The sequence below is a fragment of the Vicugna pacos genome, chromosome 6, assembly GCF_048564905.1.
Source record: "Vicugna pacos chromosome 6, VicPac4, whole genome shotgun sequence".
NCBI classification, from domain to species: Eukaryota; Metazoa; Chordata; class Mammalia; order Artiodactyla; family Camelidae; genus Vicugna; species Vicugna pacos.
In genome coordinates, this window is record NC_132992.1 from 16,310,620 (window position 1) to 16,330,366 (window position 19,747).

General features: G+C 38.7%; 1 protein-coding gene across 1 annotated transcript in view; it reads left to right on the forward strand.

Annotated features, from left to right (window-relative positions):
- The window catches only part of ATP8B4 (ATPase phospholipid transporting 8B4 (putative)), a 214,210-nt gene that overhangs the window by 78,531 nt on the left and 115,932 nt on the right, over window positions 1-19,747 (forward strand). The window contains exons 7-8 of the mRNA XM_015242742.3: window positions 9,498-9,570; window positions 17,138-17,208. Of these exons, the coding sequence (XP_015098228.2) occupies window positions 9,498-9,570; window positions 17,138-17,208 (144 nt within the window). The remainder of the gene's footprint in view (window positions 1-9,497; window positions 9,571-17,137; window positions 17,209-19,747) is intronic.

The following is a 19,747-nucleotide window of genomic DNA, read 5'->3' on the forward strand; positions in this document are numbered from 1 at the left end:
GATGCTCTGGGTTTAAAGCGAAGAAAGTGTTTGTAACTGGAGGGAGCAGCTAACCGTGCTGGGTGAAGTGAAGACTGAGAACTGGTCCTTGTATTTAACAACATGAAGAGAGATTGAAGCTGGAGGGGTGGAGACAAAATCTTGTTTGGAGAAAGCATGGACAGTCTTGAAGTGGGGATACTAAATATAGACAGCCCTTTGAAGACTTAAAAACCAGAATGTACCATCCTTATAATGAGGTGCTTTATAATAATGAGAAAGTAGTCACAATTTTTTAACTACGTGTTATTTTATAGTTTGCAAAATCCTCCATAAATTTGTATAAAATTCACAGATGTCATCATAGATATGTGTTTAAGTGTCAGATAGGTTTATCTCATTTTAGAACTGTAATATTATGAATAAACAGACATTGTGAGGACTTGGTATGAGCCAATTATTGTTGGCCGTGGTGAAGAATTCCAGTTTTGGTCAACTCCTGTCCAAGTGACATGGGTGGTTAGTCCAACTCCATGTCTTCTGCTTCTAATGACAAAGGTTCTTTATACTATGTTACATCATGTTTTTCATAAACAGAAGGTCAAGATTCTCCTCTTGAAGAATGAAAGGATGAAAAAAAAATGATTCCAGCTTCTGATCCATTCTGAACAGTATTGTTTGTGTAAATATCAAGGTTGTCCGTACAACGTCATCCTCCTTCTTTATTTTAAAATTTCCTAGTTTTTGTTTAAACAATCCATTAGGATTTATCATTTATTTGTTCATGAATTTGAAACATTACCTTGAACTTTGTTTCTCATAATGAAAGCATCTAGGGCATAAAACTGATAGCCCAATGAAAGGAAGTATTCTAGTAATTGTGAGCAATAACATTTATCCTGGTCCTGAGAGAAAATGTGAATGACATAATAGTTGAAGCCTCAGAAAGGGGAGATATTTTACTCATGACTGCAAGTAAATCCTGGTTGAAATCTGTTGGCATGATGTTAAGTCATGATTCTGAGAAGCCAAGTCTTGAGGGACCAGAGTAACACAGTCCAGGCATATAGTTTTCTGATGAGCTCACTGTGTAAGGGGACAAAACTGGAAATATCTTGAGGAATGAAAGTTAATACATCCTTTGTTAGGCAGTTTCTCCCATCTATCAATTTCCTTGGTGGGCTTTTGATGACAGCTGTATGGCAAACAGTGTCACACTGAGGTCATTCTCCCGAAGCACAGGTACTCTTCACTGCTGAGTGGAAGAACATTCACATGCTCCAGGTATTAAAAGGCAAAGATAATTTAACTGGGGTTATTTACGAGCCAGATTTATATCCTGCTAGTCTCCAGGTTTGCTGATACCACAGTCTGTATCTGATTCCACTTGTAGCTTTGACACTTGGTGCAGTGCCTGGCTCAGAATGCTCGTTGTGTGTGTATGGAGCAGTCTGGAACTCATTAATGAAGGATGATGGTACCTCACGTCACCGTGGATGAGGAGCTAAGGGAAGATTTCTACCTACACTCTATCCTATTCCTGAGGATCTCAAAGTTGAAATACTAGAACCTACTTTAAAGTAACATTTTAACGTTTTCTTAAAAATTGTTCAGGACTTAATATGACCTCAAATCTTGTAAGTAAATACACTCCCAGTCTTCCAGTGATATCCTCAGCTGTGCTTTGTGCTGCAGAGTAAGGAATACTATTTCCAGAGATGCTAGGTTCTCTGACCTAGTCAGAGCAGTCAAATCACACCACCAGGAGACAGCACCTAGGGACACCTTTGCTTTGACTGTGTCAGTAGGGCACATATTATTACTTGGCATGTTAAGCAACTATTTTTTTCTGGTTTAACAGATATTTACTTCTCTTAATTTGGCGCTATATAGGAAAAATGATTAAGAACATCACTAGAGGCAACCGGAAAACCTAATATACGCCTTCTATCTTAAAACCAAGATTGACAGGTTTTATTCTCCTTTATTGGGAGCTATCTTTTTTGGGGTGTTGTTCAGAAAGAGAAGTTGTTATTCAGTACTGAGCTAGGAGAGAGCACGTTCCCTGATTTGTCCAGATAAGGTGTGGCAACTTAGATGAAAAGAATGGTTAGTCTGCTCAGCCTAAGGTAATTACTTGTAAATTTTTCATCAAAATAGTTCTTCATATCAGTAGTATTTCAAGAATTAGCGATTTTTTTCTTTAGACAATACTCTTAGGATATTGAGGTAGTCAGTGGGTATCGGTAGATTATTTTTTAATAGAAAGGTAATAAAAATTCATGCAACTTGGTTTACTAATCATTGGGAAAAAGGATGACCCAAAATTTTATAGATTTTTTTTTCCCCAACAGTGTTAAAATTGGGGTGAGGAGCATAAAGACTCATGACCGCTGGTCAAGTTGACCTTATGGAATTGAAATTGGAACTAGAAACAGGTGGGAGAGCTTAGAGTTAAGAAGGAATATTCTAATTACTAGAGTATGTTAATAGCAAAATTGGGAAGTGAGCTCTCAGGTTGCAGTGGATGCTCTGCTGTCCCCCGCTCCTCCCCTCTCCCAGACTGCAGAATGGATTTCCTCAGCTCCTGGGAGTGCTGCCTGCATCCAGCCCTCCATTGCCAGCTCTCTCTGGGAATTGCCCTTGGCTGAGGAGAGCTGTTTTTCTTGAGCTCACTCCTCATTGCTGGGGTGCACATCATCCAATGACTGAATGATGCCAAGGTATAAAGGCCTGACCCAACTCTGAAGGTTGTTCCAGCTCCAGTGCTCCCCTCGGGTTGGCTGAGCCCTTACTGTGACCATTATCAGCAGCCCAACTCCTCCCTCTGCCCAGCCGTCTCCTCCACTCCCCGACGGGCGTTCATTCCCCAGAGAACTTGCTGATAAACTTCTTGCACAAAGATCTCCCTCTGATTCTGCTGCCCAGGAGTGTGACCAGACCTAAATAACTTTCTCATGGACAGCCTAAGGTATTCCTCCAGCATTCATGTGTGAAGGCAGATGTAACAGTCTTCCTCTGAAATGATTTTCTTCTGATTTGCTTGGGGTTTCATCATCTATTAGCCGTCTATTAATGGAATTCTACCAGGATTTACAGAAAACAGAAAGGATCTAGGGGGACTCATTCAAGAGAAGTGTTTCAGTTTATGGAGAAGATTGAAGAGAATACAGTTTCTGCACAACTCTCTGTGGGCTTATTGTTCAGGTAAAACTTAGTAAGTGAATTGATCATTCTGTTTTCAAAATAGGAAGGCCAAATTGTCTGTAGATAATGCACAATAGGTCCTGTAAGGATTTGTAGAAATTAGGCAGGGCATCTCTAATATTTTTTCTCAGCAAATTGTTAAACTAAGTTATCCATGCTATAGGACAGTATCTTCTTATCATCTCTCCCTTTTCTCACCCTTTCCCCTGGCAGAGTGGATGCAAGAGCATCTTAAACAGCTAACGACCAACCTCCCTGTGTGGTCCTGCCTCAGCATCAGCATGGTGTTAATAAAAAGGGAGGGAAAGGGGGAAACATCTGCATTCTTCAAAATAAGTAGATTCCAAAGATATGAGTATTATACTCATTCTCAGTGTAATGAGATCCTGTTCACCAGTCTCTTGTTTGAGGATTAAGGCCAAACTGTATGTCTTACTCCAGTGTGGCACTGACAGCAGTGGATTTGAAAAGAACCAGAAACTGCTGCTGGACGTTTGTGTCAGGGAACCATGCAGCATGAAGTCACAAGCACGCAGTCGCAAGCTGTCCTTGGATCCGCTGGTTTTAAACACTGGGAGTCTGCACTGTTGCTTGGTTGAATCCCTTTGAATCCCTTCAGCTCCTTAGAGTCCATTCACTTTCTAAATAGGCAATATATAATTATCATAGAAAATAAAGTAAAAACCCCAATAAGTACAGATTTATTAAGAGCATGGCTTTGTAATCAGGCAGATTCAGGCTGCAGTTCAGTTCTGCCACTTACATGTGACCTTGAAAGGGTTCTTTTCTTCTATTTTTTTTTTACTCCCCAAATGTCCTTTAAAATACCAATATATGCAATGCCAGAAATTCAAACAGTCCAGAAAAGTATACAATGAAATGGAGTCGCCCTTACATCCTGGTTCTCTTCATTTCCTTTCTCTGATGGCAACGACTGAACAGTTTCTTGTGTGTCTTTCAAGAAATTTTCTATGCTTCAAAACAAAGTCTTACCATGCATATGTAGTGTTCTGCATTTGTTTGTTTTCAGCCTAATAATGTAACTTACAGAATATATCATATCAGCATATACAGACCTATCCTATTCTTTTTAGTGGCTGCGTTGTATTCCATTGAGTAGATGAGCCATGATTGGATAGGCTTATCCTGGTACATCTGTCTAATTCTTACTGATGGGCACTGATGGTTTCTCATAGGTTGCTGTTATAAATAATACTGCAAAAACATCCTTGTACATCCATCTTTGAGCTCTTGTATGATCAGTTCTTTAAAGTGGAATGTCAAAGTATGTGGGTGTTTAAATTTTTGATATATATTGCACAATAGGATAAAAGTCCTAATTTCTTTGAACCTCAGTTTTCTAATCTGAGTAAAGTTGCTAAAATGGGAGTAGCAACAGTATCTATCTCCTAGGGTTGCTGGGAAGATTAAATGAGATAAGATACAGGAATAGTATTGCCAGATGTAGCAAATGTGGATAGGACATCCAGTTAAATTTGAAGTGCAGTAAACAGTGATGAGATTTTAGTGTAACTATATACCAAATATTACCTGGGACACAAACTAAAAATTACTGGTTGTTTATCTGAAATTCAAATTTAATTGGGTGTTACAATTTTATTTGGCAAAAATCCTATACATGAAGGGATCAGCACAGTCCCTGGAATACGTTAGCACCAAATGAACTGTTGGTTCTTGTTAGACATTCAGAGAAATGCTATCATTCAACAAACATTTTTGGGAATAATGATTCTAAATTAATTAATTAATTAATTAATTAATTAATTATTCTTTCAACAAATACTGGGTGCCTACTATAAACTAGACATTATTCTAGGTCCCAAGGATACACTGGTGAATGAGACTAAGTCTGCCTGAGCAGAGGAATGCTTTTGTGTGTTATAGATCTGACATAGGCTTGAGAAGAATGTATGTGGATTGTATGGTAAATGAAGTGAAGTCAATTATATTGCCCTTCTTTTTTATCTTCTGTCTCTAGTACCCCAACATCGCTTCTGTAGCTTTGGGGGAAGTCCTCTGTTCAGGAATTAGTGTTGCTAATGGGCAATCAGGAACATTAGATTGTGGAAAGGATAACAGGAGCCTGGAGAAGACCAGTGAGGATCTCCTCCTTCTGTCCCTAAGTTTTAGCAATGGGCTTGTATCTTGCTCGAGGTAAATATATCATTTCAAGTCTCTGGAGCCAGTGGCGCAGTGACATGGAGCATGGTTGGTGCTAGCTCACTCTCCTTTCTTTAGGGAGGTAGTACCTTTGGAATTTAAATTTTATGAGTCATTTTCTTGAATTTTGGTTTATTATGTAGTGAGTGGCTTGTGAGCTCACATAAGGTAAAGGCTAACTTACTACCCCAACTATTTTGAAAAATTTGGTTCAAGGAAGCATCAGCTAGATGTATGTTCATTTCAAAACCTGAAGCAATTAATTACATGATGATACTGAAAATTGAAGCATATTTTAAAATCTTAGAATTTCTTGATTTAGTGCAATTACATGAATTAACTTCCTTTCAGAATATTTATGTACTGCAAATCCTCTACTGGAGTGGGACGGCTTTTCTTTTTTTTTTTTTTGGCCAGGGGATTAGGTTTATTTATTTATTTAATTTATTTATAATGGAGGTACTGGGGATTGAACCCAAGACCTCTTGCATGCTAAGCACGTATTCTACCACGAAGCTATACCCTCCCCTCGCACGAGGGCTTTTTCTTAACAAAGGTAAAAACAAAGTTTGAAGATGTTGAGTCTATGGACCAGTGTCATTGTCATAGCCCGTGAGGCCATCCTGTGCTCCCCTCAGAGCTCCACTGCAAACTTGCTTCAACCATGAGCCCTGAGAACAGCTGCACCACACATGGAGAGCCAGGGAGCGTCTGTTTTTGTTGTTTCAGGATGATGAGAAAATGCAAGCTAAAATCTTAGAAGTCTAGAAATATTTTGGAGATGAGCTTTAAAGGAAATTTTCCTATTTGTCCCTCTAGTCCTGCTAATATGTCTTTGATGTCATGTAGTCAGTGGTAGTGGTTGTGAGTAGGAAAAGAAAAATGGTGGGATTTAAAATATATTTGATTTAAATTCCTTTGCAGATCTTTATCAGTTTATTCTTGTTCAGTGAGTTTGGGTACTTCTGTAGCTATGACCCTTAGTGCTCATGGAAGTATGTCTCTGAGGTCCTAGCTAGGTACAGTTACGATTTTAAGTACAGGTAAGACAGAGTAGGAAATGACATTTAAAAAAAAAACTCCTCTGATTATATTATACACATTGATTACTCTGCAGATACATATTCAAATAAGAAGCTTAACCAAGACATCACACACAGCACATAGCTTATCAGTATCTCCAGGCCCTTTTCCTTCAGAACCCTAATTACAGCTGTAGAGTGTTGTGACTCTCTCTAAAATAATCTATTTTGTACTTCCTTTTCAGTTCCTGGTAACCTCATCAAGTCATAAGATGCCTTTCTATCATAATCTCTCTTTGTAAGGGTTATGCTCTTCTTGGTAGGACGCTGTCTACAAATCTGACAAATGTGTCCGTGAGTAGGTTGTGTACATTACTGATGAGGTAGCTGGATACTGCTAGGGTCAGGGTCAACATCCAGGGAAGACCACTTGCTGGCTCTTGCCAGATTGCTAATTAGTTTTGGATAATATTTCCTTTGAGGAAAATCCCATGGTTGGGTATCTTCACAACAGTACTTTGCTTCAAGTTCAGAAAAATGTGTCAAACTACACTGTTGTCTGGTGAAGTTCTCTATAGCTCATCGCCCACAGAGTTGATGTGTCCTGTGAAACTTGTACATGCACGTGCCAGACAGTTTTTAAGATTTCACATACTGTTAGTCATGGGCTTTGGAAGCAAAGTATTTGGAGTGTTCCTCTTTAGGGAAGGACTTTCCATTGGGATAGGCAGAGCGGATAGAGTAGGTGTTGGAAGATACCTGGAGTTAACAAAGGAGCCTTTTGGGAAGCGGAGATCCTAACGGTATGTTCTGGGCAGAGGGCAGGCAGGTGGCAAGAGAGAAAAAGGAGTAGAGCAAGATGAAGTAGGGAGCTTGGGCTCGTAAATTGTATTACAGGTATTCCCTGTTTCCTTGGCCTCTTGGATGACATTAGCAGATTCATGATCAGATCTTAGTAAAGGATGATCAAATGATTTATTCTAAGTGTTTTTCTACTTTTGGAAATGTTTAAGAAGTTAGAAAGTAGAGGGTAAAATACAAATGGGGTGTGGGTAGGAGGAGCACGAGGAAAGGTGTTTTTCTCTGCCTTATCACTCTTCTGTATTGTCCCAATAGAACTTATGTTTAGCATATCAGATTGTTCCATATTGGGATTCTTTGCATGCTTTGGGGCTTTGTAAATATTTGTCTTAAAGAGATTTTTATTCTAATGTTTTTCCAGGTGTAGCAGTTAATTCAAGTGATTCCCATGGATACCCCCAGACCTTTAAAAACACCTTTCCAATTGTTTTGGTTTTTATGGAGCTGGGGGGAATATTATGATACTAAATTTGAGAAAAATAAGTGAGAATTTAAGTAAGAAAACTCAGGTTTTGGTTTGTTCCCCTAAATAGTGGCTATTGTTATTTACCTGTGCAGACTTAACTCAAATGTGCCTTTAAAAATGTGTAAGAGATCCTGTAGCGTTTTCTTTTCACTTGGGTTGATTTTTACATTTGGATGCAAGAGGTAGGATGTGGTCCCTTCCTAGAACTTACAGTATACAGGTAGGAGGAATAGGAGTTTGGAAATGAGACTTAGAATCATCTCAGCTTCTCCTAGAAGCAGATGCACTTTCAGTAGAGACTTCAGGGCAATTCAGTAGCGGTGCAGTTTCTGTAACGAAAGACTTGGACTCCGTCTTGGTCCATTGACATGGTTTTTTATCTGAGATGCTGTCCCATGAGAAAGTCATAAATGCTCCAAAGAAGGTCCCCCCAGAAGAAATAAGCCCACGCATAATCTATCCATACCTGTAAAAATAAATAAAATGAGATTTAAAGGCATCCTAGGTTCTCTTGTTTTCATTGAACTAGATAAAGTGCAGAGAAGTATGGCATTGGAAAAATGATTGAATTCTGGCTGGAGATGAAAATGCTGCGATTGAAAACTTTCCAGAACAGCATGTACTTGGATCTGTATTAAAGAAAAATTCTTTGACTGTTTAAGCCAAATGACCCAGCAGGGTTGATAGTGTGAGGCATATTTCATGGTTGTATAAATATTTAAAACTGTTTTCCAGCTTATAAAACAAGTAAATTAGGTTGTTTTTAAAAAACTGCACCATGAAATTAACCTGTCCACTTTAACTTGTTGGGGAACCTGCCCTACTCCTCTCAGGTCCCAACCTTCTCTCCTAAAAGGGAATCGCTGAGAAAGAAGTGTGAGGAGGTTTTCCAACTTGGGAAACAAAGCTGGTTTACGTTTCAGGGAATTTCAGAAGGGATGATTAACATCACGGATACTGCCACAGGTGGTTTGTTTCCAGATAGCCCCGCGGGGCCTGACCAACGAGACACAATAGCTTTTTGTCATAAACCCTTTGAATTTGGCCAAGGGTAGACTTGGGGCTCCATTATATACATGTGCCTCCAAACAAACAAACAAACAAAAAAAAAAAACAGTGCAGCATCTTGGCTGTGTTCTCAGTTCTGAGCTGTTGGTCCTAGCTGTTTGAATGCCACCAAGCTGTGCTGTGGCCAGCGTGCTCTGGATGACTTGTAGGTGATCTTTCTGGGTCAGTCTTCCTTTTGTCACCTATTGTTGTTCTTGCCTTTTCCAAAATTTTTATTCTTTTTCCTCTTGCTTGCATATTAGCCCTGAACTCTCTCCCTTGCCTGTCTCCTCCTTCACGTCTCGTCTCCAGTTAAGCAGACTTCTGAGACAACAACAGTGATGTTTCTATGCTTATGAATATAGTTGGAAAAGAATGTTAATGACTGAATATATTCCCCTCCTCCCCACCCCTGACTTTCTTTTTTTTAACGTTCTGACCAAGGATATGCAAGTAAGTGTTAACAGCTGTTGTAAAAAACTGGCACCTTGTGGGGTGGTAACAGCACTAAGCCAAGAGTTGGGCTTTTTGAGTTTAGCCCCAGGTTTCCTTGGGCAAATCCCTTGACCTCTCTGGGCCTTAGTTCCCACATCACTCTGATAAAGACTTTGTTATACTTATACAAGATCCTTTGAATTTAGAGTCTAGAAAGAAGTTTTATCTGCTGCTTCTGCCATGATGCTCCATTGTTCTTCTTTGTTCCTGAAAAAAATTAATTTTGTTTTTGTTCTTAGACTGCAGAATGAAAAATGGATGAATGTCAAAGTGGGAGACATCATTAAATTAGAAAATAACCAATTTGTTGCTGTGAGTATTTAGTATTTAAGGAATTTATCTCATTAAAATAGCGTACGTACTAAAATATTTATATTTGCAAATTTAGTAAATCTGTACTAATTTAGCATAGTTAAGGAAGGAATATCAGAATGTATTAGTAAAAAGTCTCAATTATAAAATTTTTAAAAAGAAAATTAATTGACTAATGACGTTTAATGATATAGTAACTCTAATAAATAAGGCTGAATGATTATCACCTTATTTCCTTTGGGATCTTTTAAATTAATAGTTAAGAAAGATTTAAAATTAGGATGTCAATCATTTGCTGTAAATAAGAGCTTTTAAAATGTCCCAGAGTACTTTAAAAAATATTTTTTTCTCACACAGTTTGAACATTGTCCCCTAATGGATTAATACTGTTAATTTGCAATATATTTGAAGAAATGATTAGCTAGAGAAAGAGAAAATGGATACTTTTTCCTGAATAATCACAGTCAGAAAATGTCTTTTGAATGTTCTTAATAAATGCTATTTATGAGGTTTTATTTTGTATATCAAATGCACTATAATTTATATTCTCAAGCTGCCTATGTTACAATTTCGTTAATAACATTCAAGGGATCGGTTCAATAACTAAAATATATGCACCAAACTGTAGTTCATATAAAATGTAGGGCTATAACAGCCATCCAGATCTGAGATTAAAATTCAAACTATCGTAATCTTTATGTCAAATATATATTAGATTACTTATGAAAATTTTTGTGTTAATGCCATTTTATTTATCAAGTTGTGTTCATCATTAAATTTGAGACATTTTCCCATAGGAAAAAACAAATGGCCCCAAGATCTATTTGAAAGAACAACTCAGTTGAGATTCTTAAGCATTCACTTTCAGAAACAGTCTTCTTTCCTTAATGCATCGTCTGTATGTACTGATTCTCTGGAAGAGCCCAGGCTAAGGCGGCTGACTATTCAGTGGACAGGCCATTCAAAAAGAGTTCACACTTTAAATATAAAAGTGCTTATTTCCCTGACAACCTCAATTCTTTGTAAAGTAGCTGAGAACCAAAAATAAGCAAAAAGATGTCATTGCAGCCAAAACTGAGGTCTCAAAGTCCACGCATTGTAACCTAGGTTCCTTAGACATGGGACAGTCTGCCAGGTTCTCATAATCTATTTACTTTTACATCGGACACAATTTTAAATACCTTATCCAACTTATTTTCCAGCTCATTAAAGATAAGGAGCAGTACACTGCGGGTAGCATCTGTTAGAAGGACAGACCCTGTATGAAAGATGGAGGCTTAGTGTAAGATACAGTGTAAGGGCACCAGATGGGGAACTGGATGAGAATGGAGTCTTTGCTCCATTCCTGCAGTGACAGCACTTTATCCCCTCTGCCTTTGGTTTATTTCTTCATGTGTCAAATCTAGGTGCAAGACTACTGTATTATCTCAGAGGTCCCTTTCAGCCCTTACTTGCTGTGATTCTCTGAGCTGAGACTACAAGATTCTTACAGGCAAAGAGCACATTGCTTTCCCTGGTCTCCAACACTTGATACCATGTTGGATCACAGGGGGCACTTAATAAATGTTAGTTGAATGAATTAATATCAATCTTTTGTAGGAAAGAAGACAGAAACAAAAGTAGATACAAATTTTGAAAATTTAAGGTGTTCTGAATCAATGGGGTACTAATAAACAGATCTATATGCTGTAATTAAGAAAAGATCACATATATTCAGGGTTCTTTGCTTGAATAAACGGCCCCATATAACTTATTTTAGTTCTACTTTCAATTAAAATGATTACAGTGAAAAAGTTTTGGTGCTTCTAAGCGGATAAATTTTTTTTAATGGGCATATGTGGTATTCTAATATGATGCATTCAAAAAATTTTTTGGCAATTTTTGCCAGACATGATATTAGATTATAGTGGAATTATCAAAAAATTAAAGTACTCCAGACATTTAACTATTATTTTATTTGGAACTGAATACGTCAGGGGCAACGCTGGGTAATTTCTGCCTCAGGTATTCAGCAGAAACAATGTGTTTTAAAAGTTCTGTGGATATACTCTAACGGGTAAATATCAGATTGAACTCACTTGATGTTCATTCATCCGATTCTCTGGGGTGATTCCCATAAAGGCAGGAATCCAATTTGTGTCTCAAATCTCCTAACTCCAAGGATCTCATGGACTGCATATCTGTGCTCCCAGTTGCCCTCTCTCCTTGATGTTCTGCTTTGCACTTCCATTGGCCTTTAGTTGTATTTTCTATGTTATAGCATGCATACTTGCTTGTTATTGCAAACCCTTTTGTGGAATGAAGCATGGAAGTCAAGTGTAAGTGCGAGCATCAGGTGGAAGGAAACCGGTTCCATGGGCGCATCATTAGCACTAATTTAAAATGAATTGCATGCTTAGACAAGTTTCAAGAAGTCAGTGATCCATGTATCCCCACTGTCCAATAGGACCTTCTAAAGTGAAGGAAATGTTCTATATTTGTGCTGTTCAGATACAGAACAGCCAGTAGCACCACGTGAATACTGAGCACTTGAAATGTGGCTAGTGCAGCTGAGGAACTGAATGTTAAATTCTGTTTGTTTTTTATGAATTTAGATTTAAATAGCCACATGTGACTTGTGGCTACCTTACTGGACAGTGTAGAGGTAGCCTCTTTATTGTGGCTACATGATGGGGTGGAAATGCTTATTCTCTGCTCTTCTCTAGGTCCCATTCTTCCTGTTTTCACATGGAGGGAGAGCCCCAAAATAACAGTGTCTTGCACCCCCTTGCTTGCTCCCCTCTCCTGGGAGTGACTTCTCTGATTGTTGAGTTTGGGGGCAGGGAGTTGTGTGCATGACCTGGTGCTTCCTTCCTTCCTTTTTTTTTTTTGTGCTGTCTGTGTGCAGAAAGTACTTTCTGCCCTGCTTGTTCACAATATCGATTTTACAGGAGCAGATCGGAGGTTAAGAGCCTCCAGCTTCTGGGCTAGATGATTCTGTCTAACAGGGGTGAAGTATTAGCAAGTCCTTTCTGCTCACAGACCTAGAGCCTGGTCTCCAACAGCTTTATCAGTAACAAAGGTGATATTTTAATCTCCATTGATCTCTGTCTGATTCCTACAGTTATAGCTGTGTTGGTTTAATCTTTGGCTGAGTGTGGTAGGGAGTGCTCCAAATGGCAGAACATGCCTCTTGATTAGATCACTTCATTCAAAGTTTCTCCATGTCTAGCTACTCAGCACCTACAAAACTATTCTCAAGGGCAAGCAAATGTTTTTATGTGTGAACGGCTGTAATCACTTGGAATTAACGAATCTACCTTCCTACTCCCTGGCATCAGCTGGCAGGGGCTGACAGAGAGCTCATATTTGGGGAGAAACAATCCCCGGTCTCTAAAAGAGACACTTCAGAGTTGTTGGACCCAGGTACATCTTGGGACACCAGGTCATGAAGATCATGGTAATAATAGCTGGCCTTTAATGACTGCATGCCACATGCCAGACAATATTGTAAAGTCTTTATATGACTTAACTAATTTAATCCTCATGTTAGTCCAGTGATGGCAGGTTATGTACTATTAGTGTTCTCATTTTATAGATAAGAAAATGGAGTCACAGTGCTATCAAATAGCTTGTCAATAGGAGAGGCAGGAATTAAACTCAGGCCATCTGGGTTTTAACCCCACTCTTTCCCTCTGCCATATGCTGCTCCTGACTCCATTAGAATAAAAAATTTTTCTACCAAAAAATAAAACATAGTATTAGAGATGATAAAGAAAATAAAGAAGAATTCTGTGTGTGAGGATGGCTTAAAAAATGAAGGGAGACCCAAATATGGTGTTCCAATTAATTCTATAAATTTATCTTTCCATTAGGTTATAGAGCCAAATCCCAATATTCTTTCACTGTTGTAGTTTTGGTTTTTGAAAATCAACAAAGCAGAATGCTTTCTGTTTTTCATAGTTGTATTCCAGTGATTTTGTCACTAACCAGAAGATAGTGTATACATTTTGGGATCAGAGATCTGAGTTCTAATTCCAGCTCTACCCTTTAAGCTCCGTATGGCCATGAGTTCAATCTCTTGGAGCCTTGGGCTCCTCAGTTAGATGTGATGAAACTTCCACCGTTTCTTTGTAAAGACTGTGGATGTTACATGAGTTAATTTAGCTCATCTAGTGCTTTTGGGACCAGAGATGACCTACCCAGGTTTCTTATCTTCATAGTGGGAACCACATTACCCCTTAACGGGATTGCGGAGAGAATCAAATGACAATTTTGTAAAGAGTTTAATCCTTAAAGAATTGTACAGCTTTTAGGTGTTATCATCTCTTGAGGTTTTGCTTCATTTGCTCTTTAATTCAACAAACTTTAATTATGTCTAGTAAACCCATGAGTCTAGCATCTTTGGCTCTGAGGACTCAGAGATATTCACTGGATTCTTTTCAAGGTTCCTCTGGCTGGTGTATGTGTTTCAGGTGTCCATGAAGTTGCTGCCTGGGCTTCGTGTTACCTGTGGAAGGTGGAGGAAGGGGCATTGTGTTGGAAAACATTACTTCAGTCTTGGGAGATAGCCGAGCCTTTCCCGGGAGGGCGTGGGTAAAAGGCACCGATGACTGACAGAAGACAGTACAAGGGGGGAGTCTAAGGAAGATGGGCATACGAATTAGCGGCTGCCTAGCCCACCTGTGAGTTCCAGTAGTCACACTTTCCCTTCCCTGTGCTTCATTCCTGCTAACTCCTCTGCCTGGGGGGACCTGCCCTCCATTCCATCCAGAATATTCCATTAGATCTCCCCAACTACCAACCTGATATACTCTCTTTCTCATTTGCATTCCTCCCATAGCACTTTGTTAATAAGACCCTCAGGACCCTCATCATGTTCTGCCTTTACTAAACTATATAGTCCTTGAAGGAAAGAAGTTTTCACTCGATTTAGTACTCCTAGAAGTATATGCCTTAGATTGCCTGGGTTCATGTCCTGGTGCCCGACTTACTATGTGTTACTGAACCTCTCTGGGCCTCAGTTTGCTCATCTGTAAAGGGGAGATAAAACCACCACCTGCCTTCAGAATTTCTGTGAGCGTTAAACAAAATAGTGCAGGAAGGCTACTGGAGTAGTGCCAGACACATAGTAAGTACTCACCAAATACTGGTTATTGATATTATAACACCTACAGCTCGAACACAAGTTTCTGGATCAACTAGGAACTAGGTTCCCTGAGAGATACGAAAGGAAGGGATCAGCTTAAATAGGCCTGATCTGAGACTCACAGAGTCATGGGGCTTGATGGGCCCTAGGACCACGCATGTGTTGCTCCACTCCTTTCCCTGAACTTCTAAGCAAAGGACAACCTGGGTGTCACGAAGTCATTACTGCAGGTTTCCTGCCTTCCTTCCCAGAATGACTGCTGAGTGCGCGTGGAAATAGGAGGCCAGCATGATGAGTGGGCTGACCACTTTTGCTGGATGCCTCTGGAGGTCCTGCCCCTTCACCCTTCCACTCCTCATCTGTAATGAAATAAAAAAAACTTGACGGGTGAAGTTAGCAGAAGGAAATACCAAGGTTCAGCAGTGGGGCAGGGAGAAGAGAGGAAGAATGAGGGGAGGGCAGGGCAGAGAGCAGGGAGTGGGAAAACAGAAGGCGGGTTCAGAGGACATAGAGAACGGTGACAATGGAGGTGACAGGAAGAGGCAGGAAAGTACAAATTCCCGGTACTCATGGGGTAGAGAGAGCAGGAAGTCAGCCCAGGACCCACGGGGTTTTCTGGTCTCAGTTTCTGCCTCTAGGAAGTTGAGTCACGCTCAGGAAGGAATCCAGTCGCCAGGTGGCAGTGGTGGCTCAGTCACATGTTTTGAGCCAACTGTGGACAACAAATCCTCCCCTTGTTTACCAAAACTATGTGTTAAGGCAGTGGAGCTCAAAAGTAAACAATGACATTGGATAGTTCCTACTAGGCAGAGTTTTGAAGAAAAGCAACTCCAGGTGCAAATAGGTACCTTTCTCTGTACTTCATAACTGTTTTTAATCACAGATGAGAGGAATTAGAGAATTCTGGATTTTGTTTAAAACGATCCTGTAAGACTCAGGAGAGGAGAAGCATAGGCCAAAGAGCAGGAAGCTCTACCACTTAGGTCTGTATTCACTGAAATTTAACTGTGAGAAATGAAACAAGGTAAATTTTCCATTTTTTTTTTTTTGGGGGGCTTAAAAATCCAGGTGGGTAATTTTGGGCTCCAGCGGCATCCGCTCTTCACATGTTCTCTTCAGAGTGCGTTTGCTCTGGTCACATTGTGATAAGCCAGTAAATAATTTCTGCTGTAACAGGCGCCTGTGACTCTTTCATCTCGAGCTGAGGAAAAGCCTTGATAGCGCAAAGCCATTTATTCCTTTTGGGCTGCTTGTAGGTACTTGTTTTTTTCAGCTCTGTTTTATTGGAACTTGGACAAAACTACACACACACCCCCACACCCATACACCTTGCCTGTTCTTGAGTTGAAAATTTAAGAGCTCGAGACAGTGAAATGAGTGGACTGATTCTAAATTCAACCTCCAGCATTTGAGAATGACACAATTCTAATATTTTAAAAACAGAAGTAAGAAAAGTTTATAGATTGGGAATGCTAATTATACATTTAAACAGAGCTAGAAAAGTTTTAGGCTAAGATGTCAAAATAAATTGCTAAAATTTTTATCAATTCTTCTCAGACATTGACATCTTTTGGGATTTTATTAAAAAAACACTTATTTTGAAATAAATTTTGAAATTTAAAAGACACAGTGTTCCAATGTACAAAGCTGCCAGAATTCTAAAACTGAATCGAAATGAGTTGTTTCCAAAGCACGGATGAATGACTGAACAGAATAATTAATCTCTGCCAAAGACCAGCTACCTGCCTCTGAATGGTTTCTACTTTGACTGTATTTTCTATTCTATCCTGTGTTCCTGCTTAGCCCCCACTTTCCTTCTCTTTTGCCTTCCTTATACCCCACCATCTTTTCTTTTTTCTTGTGTATTTTTTAAATCTTGTTTTCCCTTTAATCTTTCTCTCCTTTTAATTTTTCCTTGCCTCTCTAATTTTTTTCTTTAGTTTCTTCTACTTCATTTTTGTCTTTCCCCATCTTTGTCTGCCTCCTGCTCTTAGCCGATAACTAAGGAATTAAAATATGTGCATATAAGTATTTCCAGTTATCCTGTTTATTGGGGGAAGTTTTATATTTTCCATTAGTGATTATCAAAGCAAGAAAATAGGATTTGATATATTTCTATAAATATATATAAAATTATATATATATGTATATAAATTGTATACATTTCTACTAAAATAATAAATGAAGTGGCTATTACTTTATATATCTGTCTCTTGCCCTTGCTTATGTTCTGATGGTCAAGGGCGTGCAAAGCAGGGACGGGGAAGTAGAGGGTGGGTTTGATCCGTGGTCTGTGGCAGAGAGATGGAACAGGATTTCACCTCTCACTTTTTGCCAAGGCTCTGCTGGCTCGTTAGTAGTGGAAGTGTGGTGCAGTGTAGAAGGCTTTCAACCCATCTTCCTGTCTCAAACATTCTTTGTCATGGTTTTTCAAAATAGGCTGATCTGCTGCTCCTATCAAGTAGTGAGCCACATGGCCTCTGTTACATCGAAACCGCTGAGCTTGATGGGTGAGTGATTAAAGTTAAAATGCTTGATTAGATTGGTTTTCAATTTATTGAAGAGTAATGGCTTTAGAAACAGGACCTAACTGAAACCTTAAACCTTATTCTTCACTTTATTTTCTTGAAAGAAATTAGACTCTAAGTTGCAAAGTCTATTTGCTAATTATTTTGCAGATCTTGTAAAAATTGCCTTTTCTCTTGAATTTATATATTTAGTTTTCAGAAACAGTGAGCTAAATATATATATGTGTGTATATATATATATATATAAATAATTTCACACAGGAGCTCTCCACTGAGATTCCCTGGAAGGGTTGGTTTGTTTGCTTGTTTGTTTTAAATTTCAAGTGATTCTTTAAAGAAAATGAGAGGACTGGCAATCAAGATCCCTTGAGGAAAGAAGGACTGATGTTACTTTAGAAGGCAATCTTTTGGAACTAGGTCAATTGAAGATGTAGAGAGAAGAGAGAAATGGGGTATAATGCAGCTTTGACATTGATGTTAATTTAGAACTTAGTTATACACCATATAGTAATTCTGATTCAGTGGATTCAGTTTGTCTGACATAAAACTTATCAAATGCTTACATTTTAAAGGTACTGCATACATTTCTTAGATGGATTTTGTCATTTAATCTTGACCTAGGTACTGTATAAGCCACATGGTAGAGATGAGGCTTACAGAGACTAGAAAATTTGTCCCAGACTTCTAAAGTGTGAAGTCAGGATTCAAACCTGGCAGTCAGATAAAAGAACCCATGGTTTTAACCACCGTCTCCCAAATCATTGCCATATTGAGCTATCCAAAGAGTGTTCAGCCTGTGCAGTCCTACCCTTGGTTTGGGCAGGAGCTAAAATAGTGCTGAGAGGGAAATTTATAGCAATACATGTATACACTTGGAAAGAGAAAAGCTCTCAAATCATTTATCTAACCTTCCATCTCAAGAACCTAAACAATAGCAAAATGAACCCAAAGCAAGCAGAAGGAAGGAGGTAAAGACAAGAGTAGAAATCAGTGAATTTGAAAAATAAAAGAAACAACAGAGAAAATCAATGAAACAAAGAGCTGATTCTTTGAAAATATCAATAAAAATTGACAAATTTTTTATGAAGATTGGGAAAGAAAAAGAGAGAAGACACAAATTAACAATACCATGAATTAACCATGGGATATTATAACATCCTGAAGTCATTAGAATGGTAAGGAAATGCTACAAGCAACTCCGTACATGTTAAGTTAACAATGTAGATAAAATGGACCACTTCATCAAAAACCAAATTATCACAACTTATCCAATGTGAAGTAGGTAATTTGAAAAGTGCTCTAACTATTAAGGATGCTGAATTCAAATGTAAAACATAAAACCATAAACCCTTTACAGAAAAATGTAGTAGAAAATCTTCAAGACCTAGGGCTAGTCAGTTCTTAGATTCTGTCAGTCAGTGAACACGGTGGCATGGAGTTGGTGAGGAGCCTGGGTGGCTTGCAGCATGATGCTGGTGCATTTAAAAAAAAAAGTTCTTAGATTTGACACAAAAGGCATAATCCATAAAGGGAAAATTTGATAAACTGGATTTCATCAGATTAATTTTTTTTCCTTTGCAGAAGACCTTATTAAGAGGATGAAAAATAAGCTATAGATTAGGAGAAAATATTTGCAATCTGTCTATCTGACAAAGGACTTGTATCTTGAATATGTGAAAACTACTCAAAACTCCACAGTAAGAAACAATCCAATTCAATTAGAAGATTGAGGATTGGCAAAAGATATGAAGGGACAGTTTACGAAAGATGACATAGAGATGGCAAACAAGCACATGAAAAGATGTTCAAGAGCATTAGCCATTAGGGATATTAAAATTAAAACCACAGTGAGATCCTACTACACACCTATCAGAATAGCTAACATAAAAAATAGTGACAACTCTAAATGCTGGCAAGGTGTAGAAAAACAGGATCACCCACACATTGCCGATGGGAATGTAAAGTGCTATGGTGAGTCTGGAAAACAGTTTGCAGTTTCTTAACAAACTAAACAAACATGTATAAAACAACCCTGAAACATACAACCCAGCTGTTTCATTACTGGGCATTTATCCCAAAGAAATGAAGACTTATGTCTACTCAAAAACTTGTATAGAAATATTTAGGGCAGCTTTATTTGTAACATCCCCAAGCTGGAAACAACTTATAGGTCCTTCGGCACATGAGTGGTTAAACAAACTATGGTACATCCATATCATAGAATATTACTGAGCAATAAAAAGGAGTGAACTATTGAGACATGCACCAACCTGGATGAATCTTCCCAGAAGCACGTTGCATGAAAAAAAAAAAAAAGCCAATCCCAAAGGCTCACATGCTGTATTATTTCATTTATATAACATTTCTATAAAATTAGAGAAATGGGCCACAGATTAGGGGTTGCCAGGAGTTAAAGATGGACTAGAGGAGACAAGGAAGTGAGTGTGGCCACACAGGGAGACCTGAGGAATCCTTGTGTGGAGTAAATATTCTGTATCTTGACTGTGTCAGTGTCAGTATC